The 17510-nt window shown below is 65.6% G+C and overlaps 1 protein-coding gene across 1 annotated transcript in view; it reads left to right on the forward strand.

Annotated features, from left to right (window-relative positions):
• Nucleotides 1-17510, forward strand: part of ITSN1 (intersectin 1) — a 155536-nt gene that overhangs the window by 132810 nt on the left and 5216 nt on the right. Inside the window, exons 29-34 of the mRNA XM_054713510.1 lie at nt 5908-6029; nt 8889-8995; nt 12615-12798; nt 14508-14606; nt 15035-15202; nt 16864-17076. Of these exons, the coding sequence (XP_054569485.1) occupies nt 5908-6029; nt 8889-8995; nt 12615-12798; nt 14508-14606; nt 15035-15202; nt 16864-17076 (893 nt within the window). The remainder of the gene's footprint in view (nt 1-5907; nt 6030-8888; nt 8996-12614; nt 12799-14507; nt 14607-15034; nt 15203-16863; nt 17077-17510) is intronic.

The raw sequence follows: 17510 nt of genomic DNA on the forward strand, positions 1-17510 counted from the left end.
TTTGGGCTCCAGGCCCCCCCTGCTGGGACCCCCTGCTAGGCCCTCTGCTGGGACCCCCTGCTGGGACCCCCTGCTAGGCCCTCTGCTGGGACCCCTGCTGGGCCCTCTGCTGGGACCCCTGCTGGGCCCTCTGCTGGGACCCCCTGCTGGGCCCTCTGCTGGGACCCGCTGCTGGGACCCCCTGCTGGGACCCCTGCTGGGACCCCCTGCTGGGACCCCTGCTGGGACCCCCTGCTGGGACCCCCTGCTGGGACCCTCTGCTGGGACCCCCTGCTGGGCCCTCTGCTGGGACCCCTGCTGGGCCCTCTGCTGGGACCCCCTGCTGGGACCCTCTGCTGGGACCCCCTGCTGGGCCCTCTGCTGGGACCCCCTGCTGGGCCCTCTGCTGGGACCCCCTGCTGGGCCCCCTGCTGGGACCCCCTGCTGGGCCCCCTGCTGGGACCCCTGCTGGGACCCCCTGCTGGGACCCCCTGCTGGGACCCCCTGCTAGGCCCTCTGCTGGGACCCCTGCTGGGCCCTCTGCTGGGACCCCTGCTGAGACCCCTGCTGGGACCCCCTGCTGGGCCCTCTGCTGGGCCCTCTGCTGGGCCCTCTGGTGGGACCCCTGCTGAGCCCTCTGCTGGGCCCTCTGCTGGGCCCACTGCTGGGACCCCTGCTGGGCCCTCTGCTGGGCCCTCTGCTGGGCCCTCTGCTGGGCCCTCTGCTGGGCCCCCTGCTGGGCCCTCTGCTGGGACCCCTGCTGGGCCCTCTGCTGGGCCCTCTGCTGGGCCCTCTGCTGGGACCCCTGCTGGGCCCTCTGCTGGGCCCTCTGCTGGGACCCCCTGCTGGGACCCCCTGCTGGGCCCTCTGCTGGGACCCCTGCTGGGCCCTCTGCTGGGACCCCTGCTGGGACCCCCTGCTGGGCCCTCTGCTGGGACCCTCTGCTAGGCCCTCTGCTGGGACCTCTGCTGGGACCCCCTGCTAGGCCCTCTGCTGGGCCCTCTGCTGGGACCCCCTGCTGGGACCCCTGCTGGGCCCTCTGCTGGGCCCTCTGCTGGGCCCTCTGCTGGGACCCCCTGCTGGGCCCTCTGCTGGGCCCTCTGCTGGGCCCTCTGCTGGGCCCTCTGCTGGGACCCCCTGCTAGGCCCTCTGCTGGGACCCCCTGCTGGGACCCCTGCTGGGCCCTCTGCTGGGACCCCTGCTGGGCCCTCTGCTGGGACCCCCTGCTGGGCCCTCTGCTGGGCCCTCTGCTGGGCCCTCTGCTGGGCCCTCTGCTGGGACCCCCTGCTGGGACCCCTGCTGGGCCCTCTGCTGGGACCCCTGCTGGGCCCTCTGCTGGGACCCCTGCTGGGCCCTCTGCTGGGACCCCCTGCTGGGCCCTCTGCTGGGCCCTCTGCTGGGACCCCTGCTGGGCCCTCTGCTGGGCCCTCTGCTGGGACCCCCTGCTGGGACCCCTGCTGGGCCCTCTGCTGGGCCCTCTGCTGGGACCCCTGCTGGGCCCTCTGCTGGGCCCTCTGCTGGGCCCTCTGCTGGGACCCCCTGCTGGGCCCTCTGCTGGGACCCCTGCTGAGACCCCCTGCTGGGACCCTCCCCACCGTCTGCCCAGCCTGACATTGGCCTCTGGAAGCCCAGCTCCAGTGCCTCCTGTTCCAGAAAACACTCCCAGGTGCCTCCAGTCAGACTCCTGCCGCCTCCTCGGGCTCCAACAGGAACGTTTCCCGCTCTGACCCGCCACCTGCCTCTGCACCCAAAGGAGCCCCAGGACCGCAGGGGCGCGCACTGCCAGCAGGAACACGGGAGCAGGAAAAGCACGCGTGGCGTCCGCGGGCCGGGACCCCCGCACAAGTGCCGGCCACGGGCACCGCCGCCCGGGGATTCCAGCGTCAGCCACGCAGCCGCGCGCGCCACGCCTTCAATGACGTGAAGGCGGCGCTGACGGAAACCGAGCGCTGGCAGGTGCCCGGTCATTTCACCCCCGCCCCCCATTCTCGATGGCTCAGCGCCCCCAGCTGTGGACGGGCGCTCCTTCCTGGAGCCCTGAGGCCTGTCTGGAGCCACGTGGCCATTGGAGCCCCTGGTTGGGACCGAGCCGCGAGTGGCCGCCCAGCCTCAGGGCCGGGTCCCAGGACGGGCCGGAGCGGGTGCCGGGCCCCCAGCTCCCGAGACCCCTGGAGCCCAGGCCGAGGGTTCACAGCTCTGCGGCCCGGCCCGGAGGCGGTGGGAGGAGGCCCGAGCGCCCGGCAGACCCAGGCCCTGGGAGGGCGGGGCCGTCCTGCTCAGTCCCCGACGGCCCGCAGCCCTGTCGCTGCAGGAAGGCCGGCCCGCGGCTTAGAGACCTCGCTCACGGGACAGCGCGGGGGCCACGGAACCGGCCGTGCGTCCCTCCCCCGGGCCCGCCGCTCCTGCTCCACAGGCTCCCGGGCCCAGGCAGCATTAGGTCCATTTCCGGGGAGTCGGGCTGGCCTTGGGGGTGGGCTCGCCGGGCAGCAGAGACCGGGGCCGAGGCCCTCCGCGTGGACGGGAGCGCCTGGGACCCATGTCCGGCTGACCCGGGGGCGCGGGGCCAGAGGGCCGGGCCACACGTCCTCAGCGACGCTGGCACGTCCTCCCCTTGGAGGTGAACCGCGGCCCGGGCTTCCGTCCGGCTGGTCCCTCGGCCTCTGCTCGCCTGCACGCCGGCCCCACCCCCCAGCGGGACAGCCCCTCGCACCGCTAACCGCCGTGGGCAGCAGGCCTCAGGGTCACCGTGAACTGGCCCGGCCCCTCGGACGCGGCCCAGGGCGAACCCGGCCAGACCTCCGGCCGCTGCTCTGGCTCCGAGCTCCAGGACCGCACCGCGGGCAGCTCGGCGCCTCACAAGAGCTTCCGGAACCAGCGCATCGCGCCGTCCTTCCCCACAGGCCGCCCAGTCCCGTCCCGTCCTCGGCTCATCGCACCATCGCGCAGTCGGCCTGGGCTGGTTGGGTTGCCGCCTTGTAGTAATGTGACTGCTTCTCACGGGATGCTGTTGGCGTTGGGGTGGGCAGTCCGCTGTCCTGGTCCAGGCCACCCAGTGCCAGCCTTCAGCTCTAGTCACATGACCCCCAGGGCTCCATGCTCAGCCTCGGGCTGCGAGGGTGCAGTACCACCTGCAACCTGGCGGGGCAGCACCGCCTTCACCCTGTGGGAGGGCAGTGCCACTTCGTGGGGGCGGGGGGTTGCAGTAACCCCCACATCTGGGGACCACTGGACCCCAAGGCTCTTAGCTGTACACTCTGCAGGCGGGGACTCCTTTTCCGCCGTGAACCCGCAGCACCCGCCCAGTTAGCGCCGGCTGGCGGGAGGACGTCAGCAAACACATGTCGAATGAGCGAGTGAGATCCAGGAACAAGCTTGAAGGGCCCGTGACCCCTACAAAACTGTGTGCACATGTGTGCATGTTGTGTGCGGTGTGCACGTGTGTGTATTTTGTGTGAGGCGTGTATGTTGTGTGCGGTGTGCATGTGCGTGCATTTTTGTGTGTGTTGTGCATGTTGTATGTGGTGTGCATGTTGCATGCTGTGTGCACATGTGTGTGTTTTGTGTGCGGTGTGCACATGCATGTATTTTGTGTGCAGTATGCACTGTGTGTGTTGTGTGCGGTGTGTGTGTTGTGTGCGGTGTGTGTGTTGTGTGTGTGTTGTGTGTGGTGTGTGTGTTGTGTGCGGTGTGTGTGTTGTATGCGGTGTGTGTTGTGTGTGGTGTGTGTGTTGTGTGCGGTGTGCACGTGTGTTTTCCGGGGCAAGAGTCCAGCGCTATCGCGTTCTCCAGGGGAAACTGACCGACAGGACTCGGACACGGCCCAGCCAGGGCCCGGTCGGCCGTTGGTGTCCCTGCACGCGCCTGCGGGTGGGGGTGGGGGTGGGCCCGCACCCCACCACACGCCAGTGCCCCCGGGGAGGCAGGTCCTGAAAACCCGGGAGCTCACGCCGGCTCGTCCAGGGCCGCCTCCCGCCCTTGACCCGAAAGGCTCAGGTCCTGGGTCGCGGAGTCACTAGCGGGAGGTGTGGCGAGGGCGGAGGCGTGAGCCTGTCCCCCAACTCGAGGCCGTTCCTGGGGGCTGTCCTGGGAGAGCCGGGACGCGGGGCCGGCCGGCTGGGCGGGCAGCCCGCAGAGGTGGCTGGATGACTGTTTCCGTCACGCACAACCCGCGCCCGGGAGGCAGAGCAGCGGCCGGCGGGCGGACACATCGCAGACCGCACGGGGGTTCCTGGGGGGCTCGCGGCTGCGGGATGACGGCCGCGGCTGTGGAAGGCCGGGCGGATGGCCTGACAAGGATGGCTCGTCCTGGCTGCTTCCCGCCTCCCTCCGCCTGTCCCCCCGGCCCGTCCGTCGGGGAGAGAGGCCGCCGCATTCCGGAGGCCGTTCGGCCAGGGCAGGGACCCACCGGGCAGGCGCTCCCGGCCAGATCCACCCCCAGCGCAGGGGAGCCTTTGCCAGGAATCCCGGGACCTCGCCGCCCGCACAAGCTCCGGCACAGACCAGGGCAGCCTGAGCGGCTCCCGGGGGAGAGGGAACCGGGAGGAACCCGGCGGGGCCAGAGCCGCTGCTCCAGCTCGCGGGCCGACACCATCACCGGAGGGCTGGTCCCGGGCAGACCTCCGGACCCCGAGGGCTGAGCACGGCGTGCCTAAGGCTCCCGGGCCACGCTGTTGGCTGGTCCCTGCAGGCACCTCGGGCCGGTCCCTGTGAGGGTTTGCGCCCTGTGCTCCGTGGCGCCCCCGCTGGGGAGAAGGCAGGAGAACAAGTGACTGGGACCGCCCATCCCCCGCCCCGCAGGAGCCTGCCAATCGACCTCACAAACCGGATTTCTGGGATTCAGTGAAGAACCGCTGATCAAAGGGAGGGTGACCTCGGGCTGGAAGCGGCTCTCCCGAGAACGGAGCCTCCCCCTCACTCCGTGGCGGCCCCGGGGCAGCCTCTGCCCACAGCCCACACCTCCGAGAACCAGCGAAGGGGGCAGAGGCCCCTCAGCCCTCCCAGGTCTCGGGCCCGGCCTGGCCTGGCAGCCCGTTTGCAGCCGGAGGGGTTCCCGCTCTGCCTGCAGGCTCCTGCGGGCTCCGGGCGGGGCCTGGCCTGGCCTGGTCCGGGACATGCTCCCAGCCTGGGGGTCCCCAGGCCATCGGGGCCGCAGCACAGGGTCACCGTGTCCCGGCTGCAGCGTGGACCAGGGTCTAGGGCAGAGCCCGGCATCAGGCAGAGTCAGGGTGGCCTCGGCGTCACCACCGGCTGAGAGCCGCGGGAGCCTGTTCCCTTGCCTGCGAGTCGGAGACAGCTGGTCTCTGAGCACAGACACGGCGCCCATGCCCGGCTCCCGCACCCGCCCGGCCCGAGCCGCAGGAGATGGGCCGGCCGCAGCCCCTCTCCCCACGCGACGTCGGTGGCTTTGGGGCCGCAGTGAGCCCGCGGGGCCGGCTGACGCTGTGTGACGGGGCCCGCGGCTGGTGGCTGGCCTAAGACCACAGGAGCGGATGCCTCGCGGGGCTGGACACGGCCAGTCCGCCGTCCGTGCAGGCGGGGCCTGTCTCCGCAGGCTCCGGGGAAGGTGTGCCAGGCCCCGCCCGCGGCTGCCCGCTGGCATCCTGGCTCGTCCCTGCCTCCGCCGTCCAGGGCGCTCTGTCTGTCTGTCTGTCCTGTCTTCCTGCGAGGACGCACGGGCGTGGGACTGGGGCCCACACGGATGCAGTGTGAGCTCGTCTGAACTTGAGGCCATCGGCGGAGACCCTGTCTCCAAACAAGGTCACCCACAAGCGCCAGGGCTGGGACTTGAACATATTTTCGGGGTTCGGGGGGGCACACGTCAACCACCGCAGCGCCCGAGAGTGAGGCCGCCGGCCCAGCAGCCTCGCCCCGGGGTCCTCACTGCAGAGCCCCCAGACGTGACCTGAGCCGTCTGGCGGTGTTTTGCAGGGTGCTCCGACCTCCACCTCCTGGACATGCTGACCCCCACGGAGAGGAAGCGGCAGGGCTACATCCACGAGCTCATCGTCACGGAGGAGAATTACGTGAATGACCTGCAGCTGGTCACCGAGGTAACGGCCGTGTGTGTGTGTGTGTGTGTGTGTGTGTGTGTGTGTGCGCGCGGGGGGGGGGCGGTGCCCAGGCAGAGGGGGGACGGGGGCCTGCAGCTGGTCACCGAGGTAACGGCCGTGTGTGTGTGTGTGCGGGGGGGGGGGCGGTGCCCAGGCAGAGGGGGGACGGGGGGGCCTGCAGCTGGTCACCGAGGTAACCGCCGTGTGTGTGTGTGTGTGTGTGTGTGTGTGTGTGTGTGTGTGAGTGCGGGGGGGGGGCGGTGCCCTGACAGAGGGGGGGACGGGGGGCCTGCAGCTGGTCACCGAGGTAACCGCCGTGTGGGGGTGCGGGGGGTGCCCTGACAGAGGGGGGGACGGGGGGCCTGCAGCTGGTCACCGAGGTAACCGCCGTGTGTGTGTGTGTGTGTGTGTGTATGTGTGTGTGTGTGTGAGTGCGGGGGGGGGCGGTGCCCAGGCAGAGGGGGGACGGGGGCCTGCAGCTGGTCACCGAGGTAACGGCCGTGTGGGGGAGAGGATGGGGTAGGGGCCTCTGCCTGAGCCACTTGCGGTGTTTGGGGAGCATCCAGACAGTGAGCCACGCGGGAGAATCTGACCCAAGAACGGAGGTTACCCTCTCAGCCGTGGCCAACTCCTTGTCCTGCCCACGGAGGGGCCGGGGCCACGCAGGCCAAGGACACGGAGTCTGTGTGGAGTCGCGTGGGCAGACATGGGAGCCGGGCATCGGCAAGGCTCCTCCCCGGCCCCGGCTCGGCGGCGTGGGGCTGCTGTCGGGTCACCCCCAGGGCTGCGTCTGCCCGTGTCCTCCAGGCCCCCCCGCACCCTGTCCCAGACGACCCCCCTCCCCTCTCCCCCCGGAGCCCCGCGGGGGGCCCTGTGCGCACCTGGGAGGGGCCTCGTTAGCACAGGGTTTGCCGAGCTGGTCGTCAGGGTCCCTCGACACCTGAAAAGCCCCTGCCCCCCTCAGGGCACCCCCAAAGGCTGTTGCCTGAGCAATAGGAGAGCCGGACTCAGCCCCCCGCACCCCCGCACCCCCGCACCCCCCTGCGGTGCTGAGTGAGTGTAGGCGCAGCGGGTGCTGGCCCCCGAGGCCCCACGAACAAGGTGCCACTGGGAAAACGCACCCCTTTCTCGGCAGACTGGACCGTCCCCCACACAGCCCAGGGCGTGCGGCACCCTCAGCTGGGCACCTTCGGGCAGTGGCTGGTGTACGTCAGGGTCAGCACGGGCTAAGGGCTCCGGCGTCGCAGGCTGACAGCGTCCGGGTGGCCAAGTTCACGGAGACCGCTGTCCCGGCCCGGGACCTTCAGGGGGCCCCTGCCCCAGGGGGGTACGACCTGCCTGCGGGCAGGGCCTCCCACGCGGGTTCAGCTGGGATCTGTGGCCACTGCAGGCGGCCACCCAGCAGTGCAGGGCGCGGCCGGCACGCTTACTAGTATGTCCCAGGGCCCAGGAGGGCGCCGACCCCCTGTGTACCGGCTCTGTCCCCACCCTGCGTACCATCTCTGTCCCCACCCTGTGTGCCATCTCTGTCCCCACCCTGCGTGCCATCTCTGTCCCCACCCTGTGTGCCATCTCTGTCCCCACCCTGTGTGCCATCTCTGTCCCCACCCTGTGTGCCCTCTCTGTCCCCACCCCGCGTACCATCTCTGTCCCCACCCTGTGTGCCATCTCTGTCCCCACCCTGTGTGCCATCTCTGTCCCCACCCTGTGTGCCATCTCTGTCCCCACCCTGTGTGCCATCTCTGTCCCCACCCTGTGTGCCCTCTCTGTCCCCACCCTGCGTACCATCTCTGTCCCCACCCTGCGTGCCATCTCTGTCCCCACCCTGCGTGCCATCTCTGTCCCCACCCTGCGTACCATCTCTGTCCCCACCCTGCGTACCATCTCTGTCCCCACCCTGTGTGCCAGCTCTGTCCCCACCCTGTGTGCCAGCTCTGTCCCCACCCTGCGTGCCCTCTCTGTCCCCACCCTGCGTACCATCTCTGTCCCCACCCTGTGTACCATCTCTGTCCCCACCCTGTGTGCCAGCTCTGTCCCCACCCTGCGTGCCATCTCTGTCCCCACCCTGCGTGCCCTCTCTGTCCCCACCCTGCGTACCATCTCTGTCCCCACCCTGTGTGCCATCTCTGTCCCCACCCTGTGTACCATCTCTGTCCCCACCCTGCGTACCATCTCTGTCCCCACCCTGTGTACCATCTCTGTCCCCACCCCGCGTACCATCTCTGTCCCCACCCTGCGTACCATCTCTGTCCCCACCCTGTGTACCATCTCTGTCCCACCCTGTGTACCATCTCTGTCCCCACCCTGCGTACCATCTCTGTCCCCACCCTGTGTGCCATCTCTGTCCCCACCCTGTGTGCCATCTCTGTCCCCACCCCGCGTACCATCTCTGTCCCCACCCTGTGTGCCATCTCTGTCCCCACCCCGTGTACCATCTCTGTCCCCACCCTGTGTACCATCTCTGTCCCCACCCCAGGCAGAGGCCCAGCAGTGCAGTCTGTCCCAAGGCCGCAGGGCTGCTCCCTCAGATGCCTAGGAGTCACTCGCCGCCACATGCACCTAAACCCTGTCCCCTGTGCCCTGTGCCCTGTGCCCACACCCTGTGCCCTGTGCCCTGTGCCCATGCCCTGGCGGCAGGTCCGACGGTGGGCGGCTGCGTGCAGGCCTCAGCTGTGTCCTGGGCGTGCAGGCTGGCCCTCCACACTCCAGGGCCCCGCTTGCAAATCAATGCAGACCTGCTGGGGTCCCCCTGCTTCAGAAAGGCCGGGGGCGGGCTCTGCTCGGGCTCCGGGGCTCCCGCTCTGAGCAGGGTGCGTGGGGGCCGCTGCCTCGCTCTGAGCCGCTGCTCTCTGCGTCCAGATCTTCCAGAAACCCCTGATGGAGGCCGAGCTGCTCACGGAGAAGGAGGGCGCGATGACGTTCGTTAACTGGAAGGAGCTGATCATGTGTAACATCAAGCTGCTGAAGTAAGCCTCACCCGCCTCGCCCCCCGCGGCCGGCACGCTGTCCGTCCGTCCGTGTGTCCGTCCTGCGTCCCGCCATGCACGCGCCGCTTCCTCTGCCTGTGCTCACCTCCACACCAAGCACCGTCGCTCTGGCTGTCCCTCACGCTTTCCTGACCCGCCCCCCCCCTGCCCCCTTCAGGGCGCCCGGGCCTTTGTGGGCTGTGGGTCTAGGATCTCCAGAGCCAGGCCACGGGCTCCGCTGGCTGCTGGCTGCTTCCGGGCGTGGGGCCCCCACACGCCTCCCCTCGGACCCGTTCCCACGGGCGAGGGTCGGTCTCCCGGGACATTCCTGGCCCCGCAGGTGGAGACGGTGGCCCCGGCCCGGCCCCGGCCCGAGCACTGCTGACCTCTTATTCCCGGTCGGTTCTCAGAGGCAGTGGCCAGGGGTAGGAGACCTGCTGCTGGAGCCCGGCTCACTGCCCTTTAAGCCTCAGTTTCCCCACCTGCACAAAGAGAGGATTGGGTTACATCCTCACCAAGCTCCCGGCCAGGCCCTCGGTGACACCCTGGCCGGGACCCGGGCGGCCAGCGGGGAGCAAGGACCTCCCTCTCCCTGGGCCCGACATGCTCGGCCCCGGACCTGCCCAGCCCTGAGCGCTGAGGTCACGTGGTCAAAGCCGCTTCTCCTGAAAGCGGTCCCTGGGTTGTCCTTGCAAGTTCAGGTCCCTGCTTCCCTGAGGGTGTGGGGGGGACAGGGACAGAGAGGAGGCTCCGCGCTGGGCGCGAGCAGGATGTGCGGCGTCTGCTCTCTGTTCTCGGCAGCGATGTTCCGCTGGTGAGGGGGTGGGGAGGCTGCCACGGGCGTTTAAAACACGGGACACCTGACTTCAGTCCGGCACATGCCTCTTTTCCCTCCGATTGTCCAAGAAAAAGACGATCACAATCCGGCTGGCGTGGCTCAGTGGTTGAGCGTTGACCTATGAACCAGAAGGTCAGGGGTTTGATTCCGGGTCAGGGCACATGCCTGAGTTGCTGGCTTGATCCCAGTGAGGGGCGTGCAGGAAGCAGCTGATCAATGATTCTCTTTCATCATTAATGTTTCTCTCTCTCTCTCTCTCTCTGAAATCAGTAAAAACATGATTTTTTTTTTTTTTAAAAACAACAATAGCCGTCCGGTGTGAATGAATCAAAATTATACCCTTTTATTTAGTCAGATTGGCAAAAATGTATTTCTTGGTGTGCCCAGGGTTTTGGTCATTAGTCCGTGTGCCCTGAGATGGAGAGGAAGGCGGGAAACCCTGCTCTAGAGGAAGGCGACCAGGGGCCTCAGAGGAAGAACCTTCATGCCCTCCCTGAGGGCGCTGAGGACGGGGAGGGAGGCTGGGTCACATCGGGATCACAGACGCTATTCCCGCCGCCGTGTGTCCCTGAGCAAGTCACTCCACTCCCCGGACCTCCATGTCCCCATCTGTGAGGAGGGCCCACGGTGATACCCACCACGCAGGGTTCTTCTTGGGGCGCCTGGTGCGTAGTCAGTGCTGGGCTGGGGCCCTTGGAGGGCGCTGCCTTCTCTCCTGGCGCAAGGGGGATGTGGTGACCCCGGAACCTACCGGTACTGAGCCTGAAGGGTTGAGACAAGCTGTTTAAAATAAACTCAGAGGTTTTCTTGGGAAAACACACCTGCAGGTTAAAGAGCCTTTTGCTTGGCAGCTCTCCGTGGGGGTGGGGAGGTGGTGGGTGTGTCCCCAAGGGGTTGGCCCAAGGAGGTGTGGCTGGAGTGGCTCCCCAGGCCTTTCTGTGTCTTCCCTCCCTCCACCCATACAACCACCTATCCAACCATCCATCCACCTACCCATCCATCCACACACCCATCCATCCATCCACCCACCCACCCATCCTTCCATCCACCCACTCATCCATCCATCCACCCACCCATTCATCCATCCATCCATCCACCCATCCAACCACCTAACCATCCATCCATCCATCCATCCATCCACCTGCCCATCCATCCATCCATCCACCTGCCCATCCATCCATTCATCCACCTATCTATCCATCCACCTACCCATCCATCCATCCATCCATCCATCCATCCATCCATCCATCCATCCATTCATCCATCCATCCACCTATCCATCCATCCATCCATCCATCCATCCATCCATCCATCCACCCACCTATCCAACCATCCATCCACCTACCCATCCATCCACCTACCCATCCATCCATCCACCCACCCACCCATCCTTCCATCTACCCACTCATCCACCCATCCACCCACCCACCCATTCATCCATCCACCCACTCATCCATCCATCTACCCACCCATCCATCCATCCATCCATCCTTCCATCCACCCATCCATCCACCCATCCACCCATCCATCCAAACACCCATCCATCCATCCATCCATCCATCCATCCATCCATCCATCCATCTATCCATCCATCCATTCATCCACCTATCTATCCATTCATCCATCCATCCATCCATCCATCCATCCATCCATCCATCCACGTACCCATCCATTCATTCATCCACCTATCTATCCATCCATCCATTCATCCACCTATCTATCCATCCATCCATCCATCCATCCATCCATCCATCCACCCACTCACCCATCCATCCACCCATTCATCCATCCATTCACCCATCCAACCATCCATCCACCTACCCACCCACCCATCCATCCATCTACCCATTCATCTACCTATCCATCCATCCACCTACCCACCCACCCATCCATCCATCTACTTATCCATCCATCTATCCACCTACCCACCCATTCATCCACCTACCCATCCATCCACCCCTCCCGCCCCCCCCATGATCACTAGGGTAGGCAGAACACACTCATGGCCTCACCTGCTGTGGTCCTGCCCTCACAGGGCATCGCTGTCCTTGCTGTGTGGGAAGCTCAGCGCCCTTTCCTAGAGTCCAGTGTTGGGGTCACGTATCACAGGTGGCAGGGATGGCCCTGAACACGCAGACGGCAGCCAGACCCCAGAGCAGCACCGCCAGGCGCTCCAGGCCCTCTTGGCTGCAGGGCACACACTGTCTGGGTCCGCTGGTCTGTTAGCTTGTTCCCGGCTCCTCCCTTCAGAGCTCCTCTCACGGGGGGAACGTCAGGTTGGCCGCAGGAGGAGGCAGTGAGTCGGGCATCATTCGCCCTTGGCCTTGGGCAGTTAGCAGGACTGTTTTCTGTGGTAGCCGATGTGCCTCCTTGGTTAGGTGGTGTTTAGTCTGAGCGTGAGCCTGCATGTCCCCGGCCACCGTGTGTCCCTTGGGCGGGATCGGCCCTGAAACAGGCTCTCTCGGGGCCACACGGGCTGGGTCCTTCGCCGCAGATGACCCGTCCAGGGACACGTTGACACAGGGACCCTGTCTGAGTGACAGAGAATGGATCCCGTGTTTGTCCACAGGAAACTTGATTTATGCCTAAGAGCCAGCAAACAGCCGTCCCCTCCAAGAGAAACGCTCCGATGACCCCGTAGCGCTGGACTCCTGTCTTTCTCTGTCCCTGTCCCCACGTAGGCCCCTTAGTGGCCCTTGGGCTCGTGTCCCTCACACACGCCCCGTTTCTGTCCGGTCGGACAGCGCGAGGGCGGGTCTCACCTGCCGTGTCTCCGCGCAGAGCGCTGAGAGTTCGCAAGAAGATGTCGGGGGAGCGGATGCCGGTGAAGATGGTCGGGGACATCCTGACGGCCCAGCTGCCGCACATGCAGCCCTACATCCGCTTCTGCAGCTGCCAGCTCAACGGGGCCGCCCTCATCCAGCAGAAGACGGACGAGGCCCCCGACTTCAAGGACTTCGTCAAGGTCAGGAGCCGGGCTGGGCGGGACCTGCCCCAGCGGCCATCCCGGACCCCTGGGTGCGTCAGGAGCTAATTCAATGCCAAGTTCTGCTAAAGGCCAGCGCGGCCCCAGGTCCTGGCTGAGCAAGAGGGCGGCACTAGCTGGCAGGTATGGTTGTGACCAGTGCGGGTGGTGGGGGGGGGAGCTGGAGAGGAGGCAGGCCTGCACCCGGAGCGGGAGCTGCTGTCCAGTTGCCAGTGGTGATCGGACTCAGGTTTAAGCTCCCCATCTCATTCCCAGGCCCGGGAGGGCGGGCGGGCAGGCCCGGGTTCCTGCTCTGGTTCAGCTGGGAGCCTCTGCTCTGTGCTGGTCTCTGCCCTTCGCCTGGAGGGAGCGGCCTGCAGCCCCAGGACCCTGTTCCTTCCCCGCTCGGTGCTTCCTGACGGGCTTGGACCCCAGGCAGCCGGTGGGGGGCATGCGACGTGCCAGGGCCTCTGCCTCGGGGGGAGCAGGGGTCTGGAGACCTGTGTGTCCACGAGGGGCTGTGGGGAGGTGCTGCTGGGGGCCCAGGCCCTGTGTCTGCGGCCCTGGGAGTAGGCCGTGGCCTGGGGGGTCCCTGCTGGGCATGTCAGCCCTCACAACCTCTCCCAGAGGAAGTAAAAAAAGAAGAGAATAAAATACCTTCTGTTAAACGGGTACGTTTGCTGAATAGAGAACAAGACATACTGATCTGCCACCTGTCTGCACCGATGCACGGGGCACGCGACCCTTCTCCCCACCGGTGGTGCCTGAGGGCCCTCCCTGCCGGCTCTCCTCGGCCTCAGCTCGGTCCTTCCCCTCTGAGCTCCTCTACATTAAACGCTGCTGTTTGCTGCCAGCGCGTGGGGCCCTGCACAGTCAGTCCTAGGGGAGGAGCCGGTCTCGGGGTGCACGCTGCAGAGCGGGGCTGGGCTGCCGGGTGGGCGCCGTGGCCACGGGGCTTCAGGCCGGGCGGGTCCTCCTGGCCCAGGCTGGAGGAGCTCACCCCCATGCCCCTGACCTTCAGGGAAATGCTGACACCGGCTCCGGGACGGGCCTGGTCGCCCCTCCTCGCCTCCCCGCCCCCAGACGCTCTCCCGCCTCGTCCCTGGGGGCGTGTGACAGGCCTCTGCTGCTGGAAGAGTGGCGTCCGCGCCGGGCAGGTGCAGCGCCCCGTCCCCAGCCGGGCGGTCCCCCCCACCCCCCGCCCCCCGACTGGGGAGAGGGTCACTTCTGGGGACAGAAGGACTCTTTCCTCCAGATAAATGGACAGAATTGGCACAAGGGGTGGAAGAAGAGGCGGGAGTCCTGGGCGGAGACACCTACAGGCCCGAAGCCAAAGTCCTGACCTCTGACCCCGCCTGCCGGGGTGCCATGGGCATGGGCAGGCTCCTCCGCACAGCCAGCGGCACAGCCAGCGGCACAGCCAGCGGCACAGCCAGCGGCACAGCCCTCGGCGGCCTGGGACGGACGGGGCCTTTCTATTCACCTTGCGCTTGGGCCTGTTAGGGAAATGTTGCAAATGCCCAGGAGAAACAGTCCCTAATCTCCTCCCCGAGTGGGGAGCCGGGAGCCCCTGGGGGCACCTGGGCTCAGGGCCTCACCTGGTCCCGCCCGGAAAGTGCCAGGTCCCGGACCCCGATGCCCGGCCCGGCGGCCCACCCCCGGCTCCCGCGGCCGCTCCCGCCGCTCCGCCTCACGGGCCCTCCTTGCAGAGGCTGGCCATGGACCCGCGCTGCAAGGGGATGCCGCTGTCCAGCTTCATCCTGAAGCCCATGCAGCGGGTGACCCGGTACCCCCTGATCATCAAGAACGTGAGTGCCCCCCTTTCCGCGTGCGGGAATGCTCCTCACTCCTCCGCCAGGGCCAAGGCGTCCGGCCTGCCCCCCTCCCCACCCCCGCTGTCTGGGGGAGATCAGGCACCAACGGGGTGGAGGCATCTGCGCTGTTTATCCCGGAAGAGCTACTAATACGTGACCTTCAGCCGAGCCACCAAGTGGCTTTGACCTTGAACTTTGGAAGTGAGAGCTGGGACCTTGATTCTGTCCCTAGTGCAGGCTCGGTGCCACTCCCCCCTCCCCCCCAAGTGCAAGTCATGTGGCACCCCCACCTCCCCGTCCCCCAGGGGCCCTGCCAGCAGGGGCCCTCCTCCCCGCGAGGCGCCTCTGCCGTCCCGGCCCTCAGGACAGCGAACCGTGGGCGCCCCCCCCCCCCCCCCAACGCTGTGCTCCGGGCCCCGCAGATCCTGGAGAACACCCCCGAGAACCACCCCGACCACAGCCACCTGAGGCTCGCGCTGGAGAAGGCGGAGGAGCTGTGCTCGCAGGTGAACGAGGGCGTGCGGGAGAAGGAGAACTCGGACCGGCTGGAGTGGATCCAGGCCCACGTGCAGTGCGAGGGCCTGTCCGAGGTGAGCGCGGGGGGGGGGGGGGGCACGGGCCCCGCTGACCCCCGGCAGCCAGCCCCACGGGGACAGACCATGGACCGTCCCCTGTCCAGCCCACAGCCCTGGCCACTTCTCTTGTGCTGTTGGACCCGTCCTCTGAGTTTAATGCCAGTTACTTCCTTTTCCGTTTCCGGCAGCTCTGTTCAGTTTCTCCAATTTGCTGGTTTCTTTCTAGCGTCTTATTTCTCGCACAAGTGGCCTTACTCCTCCTTTATTTCCCAACACGTTTTAAACACAAATCCTGTGTGTTTCACATCTGACAATCCCAGTATCTGCCGGTATGGCTCTCTCTTTGTCTGCTGTTTGCTAGCCCTCAGCACAGGGCAGGCTGTCTGTGCTGTGGTCTTTGTGGTGAGCTCAGTGTTCCTGGGGATTTTATCTATGGGGTCTTCGCAGTCAGGGAGCTCTGGAGGGTCTGGACCTCTGGAGAGACCCTCGGCTTTGAGGCCCGATGTGACACCTGGGGCCTGTGACACCTGCCTGGGTCACACTGCCGCCCGGGCATAGCTGTGCCTTCCTCTCCCTCAGCCCCCGCTGCTGTCAAAAAAGGAGGCTTTAGGGAGGTTGTTCCTGCCTCAGTCTTCCTCTGCCCCTTCACAACCTGCTCACAGGAGATGATAGAGCCACGGGGTGACAGAGCATGAGATGATAGAGCCGGGAAGTGACAGGGCATGAGATGATAGAGCTAGGGGATGACAGGGCATGAGATGATAGAGCTAGGGGGAATGATAGAGCCTGTGTGTGTGTGTGTGTGTGTGTGTGTGTGAGAGTGAGAGAGAGAGAGAGAGAGAGAGAGAACAAGATGATAGAGCCGGGGGGTGGTGATAGAGCACTAGATGGTTGAGCTGGGGGGGTGATAGAGCATGAGATTATAGAGCCAGGGGGGATGAAAGAGCCTGGGTGTGTGTGTGATAGAGTAGGAGATGATAGAGCCAGGTGGGGGTGATAGAGCCAGGTGGGGGTGATAGAGCCAGGTGGGGGTGATAGAGCCAGGTGGGGGTGATAGAGCCAGGTGGGGTGATAGAGCTGCATTTTAGCCCTCAGGGCCATCTCTAAGGTTTGGGAAGCAGCAGGGAGAAAGTTGTACACTTCACATTTCAGCACCAGTGAGTTGGATGAGGTGGATTCGCGCCAACGCAGTGTTTATTCTGCTTGGCTTTGTGTGAGTTTTGCATTGCCTAAGGTCTTCAAAGCAGTCCTTTAAAAATTTGTTTTAAATTAAATTTATTGGGGTGACATTGGTTAATAAGATTATGTGGGTTTCAGGTGTACAATTCTGTGATGCTCATCTGTATATTGCATTGTGTGCCCACCACCAAAGTCAGGAAGGGAGAGGGAGAGAGAGAGAGATAGAAACCTCAAAGATGAGAGAGAATCACGGACCGGCTGCCTCCCGCACGCCCCCCACTGGGGATCGAGCCCACAACCCGGGCCTGTGCCCTGACCGGGAATGGAACCGTGACCTCCTGGTCCCTAGGTCGACGCTCATGCCTGAGCCACGCGGCCGGGCTGCACGATAACCTCACGGTCTTTCCGGCCCAGATCCACGCAGCCCGTGCTTCCGGCGGCAGAACCTCCAGCCTCACTCCCTCCTGCCTTCTCTGGGTTTTGTCTTCCTTCCTCAGCAACTTGTGTTCAATTCGGTGACCAACTGCCTGGGGCCGCGCAAGTTCCTGCACAGCGGGAAGCTCTACAAGGCCAAGAGCAACAAGGAGCTGTACGGCTTCCTCTTCAACGACTTCCTGCTGCTCACGCAGATCGTGAAGCCCCTGGGCTCCTCCGGCACCGACAAGGTCTTCAGCCCCAAGTCCAACCTGCAGTACAAGATGTACAAAACCGTGAGTGCACCACGGCACGGCGGGGGGGCCGTGGCCGGAGGAGGGGTGCGGCGGCCAGGGTCAGGGTGACTGCACGGCCACTTCCGTACAGGCATCCCCGGCTTCTGGAGCTTCTCTTTGTTGACCTTCACAGAAATTGTGTTTTTTTAAAATATACATTTTTTATTGATTTCAGAGAAGAATTGAGAGGGAGAGTGATAGAAACACCAATGATGAGAGAGAATCATGGATCGGCTGCCTCCTGCACACCCCCCCAACTGGGGATCGAGCCTGCAACCAGGGCCTGTGCCCTGACCGGGAATCGAACCGTGACCTCCTGGCTCCTAGGTCGATGCTCAGCCACGGAGCCCCGCGGCCGGGCTGGAATTGGGTTTTTGATAAAAGAAGGCCAGAACCTCCGGGCAGAAAGCCGCCGCTCGCTTCATTGCGCGGTC

This window comes from Eptesicus fuscus, chromosome 3, assembly GCF_027574615.1.
Source record: "Eptesicus fuscus isolate TK198812 chromosome 3, DD_ASM_mEF_20220401, whole genome shotgun sequence".
NCBI classification, from domain to species: domain Eukaryota; kingdom Metazoa; phylum Chordata; class Mammalia; order Chiroptera; family Vespertilionidae; genus Eptesicus; species Eptesicus fuscus.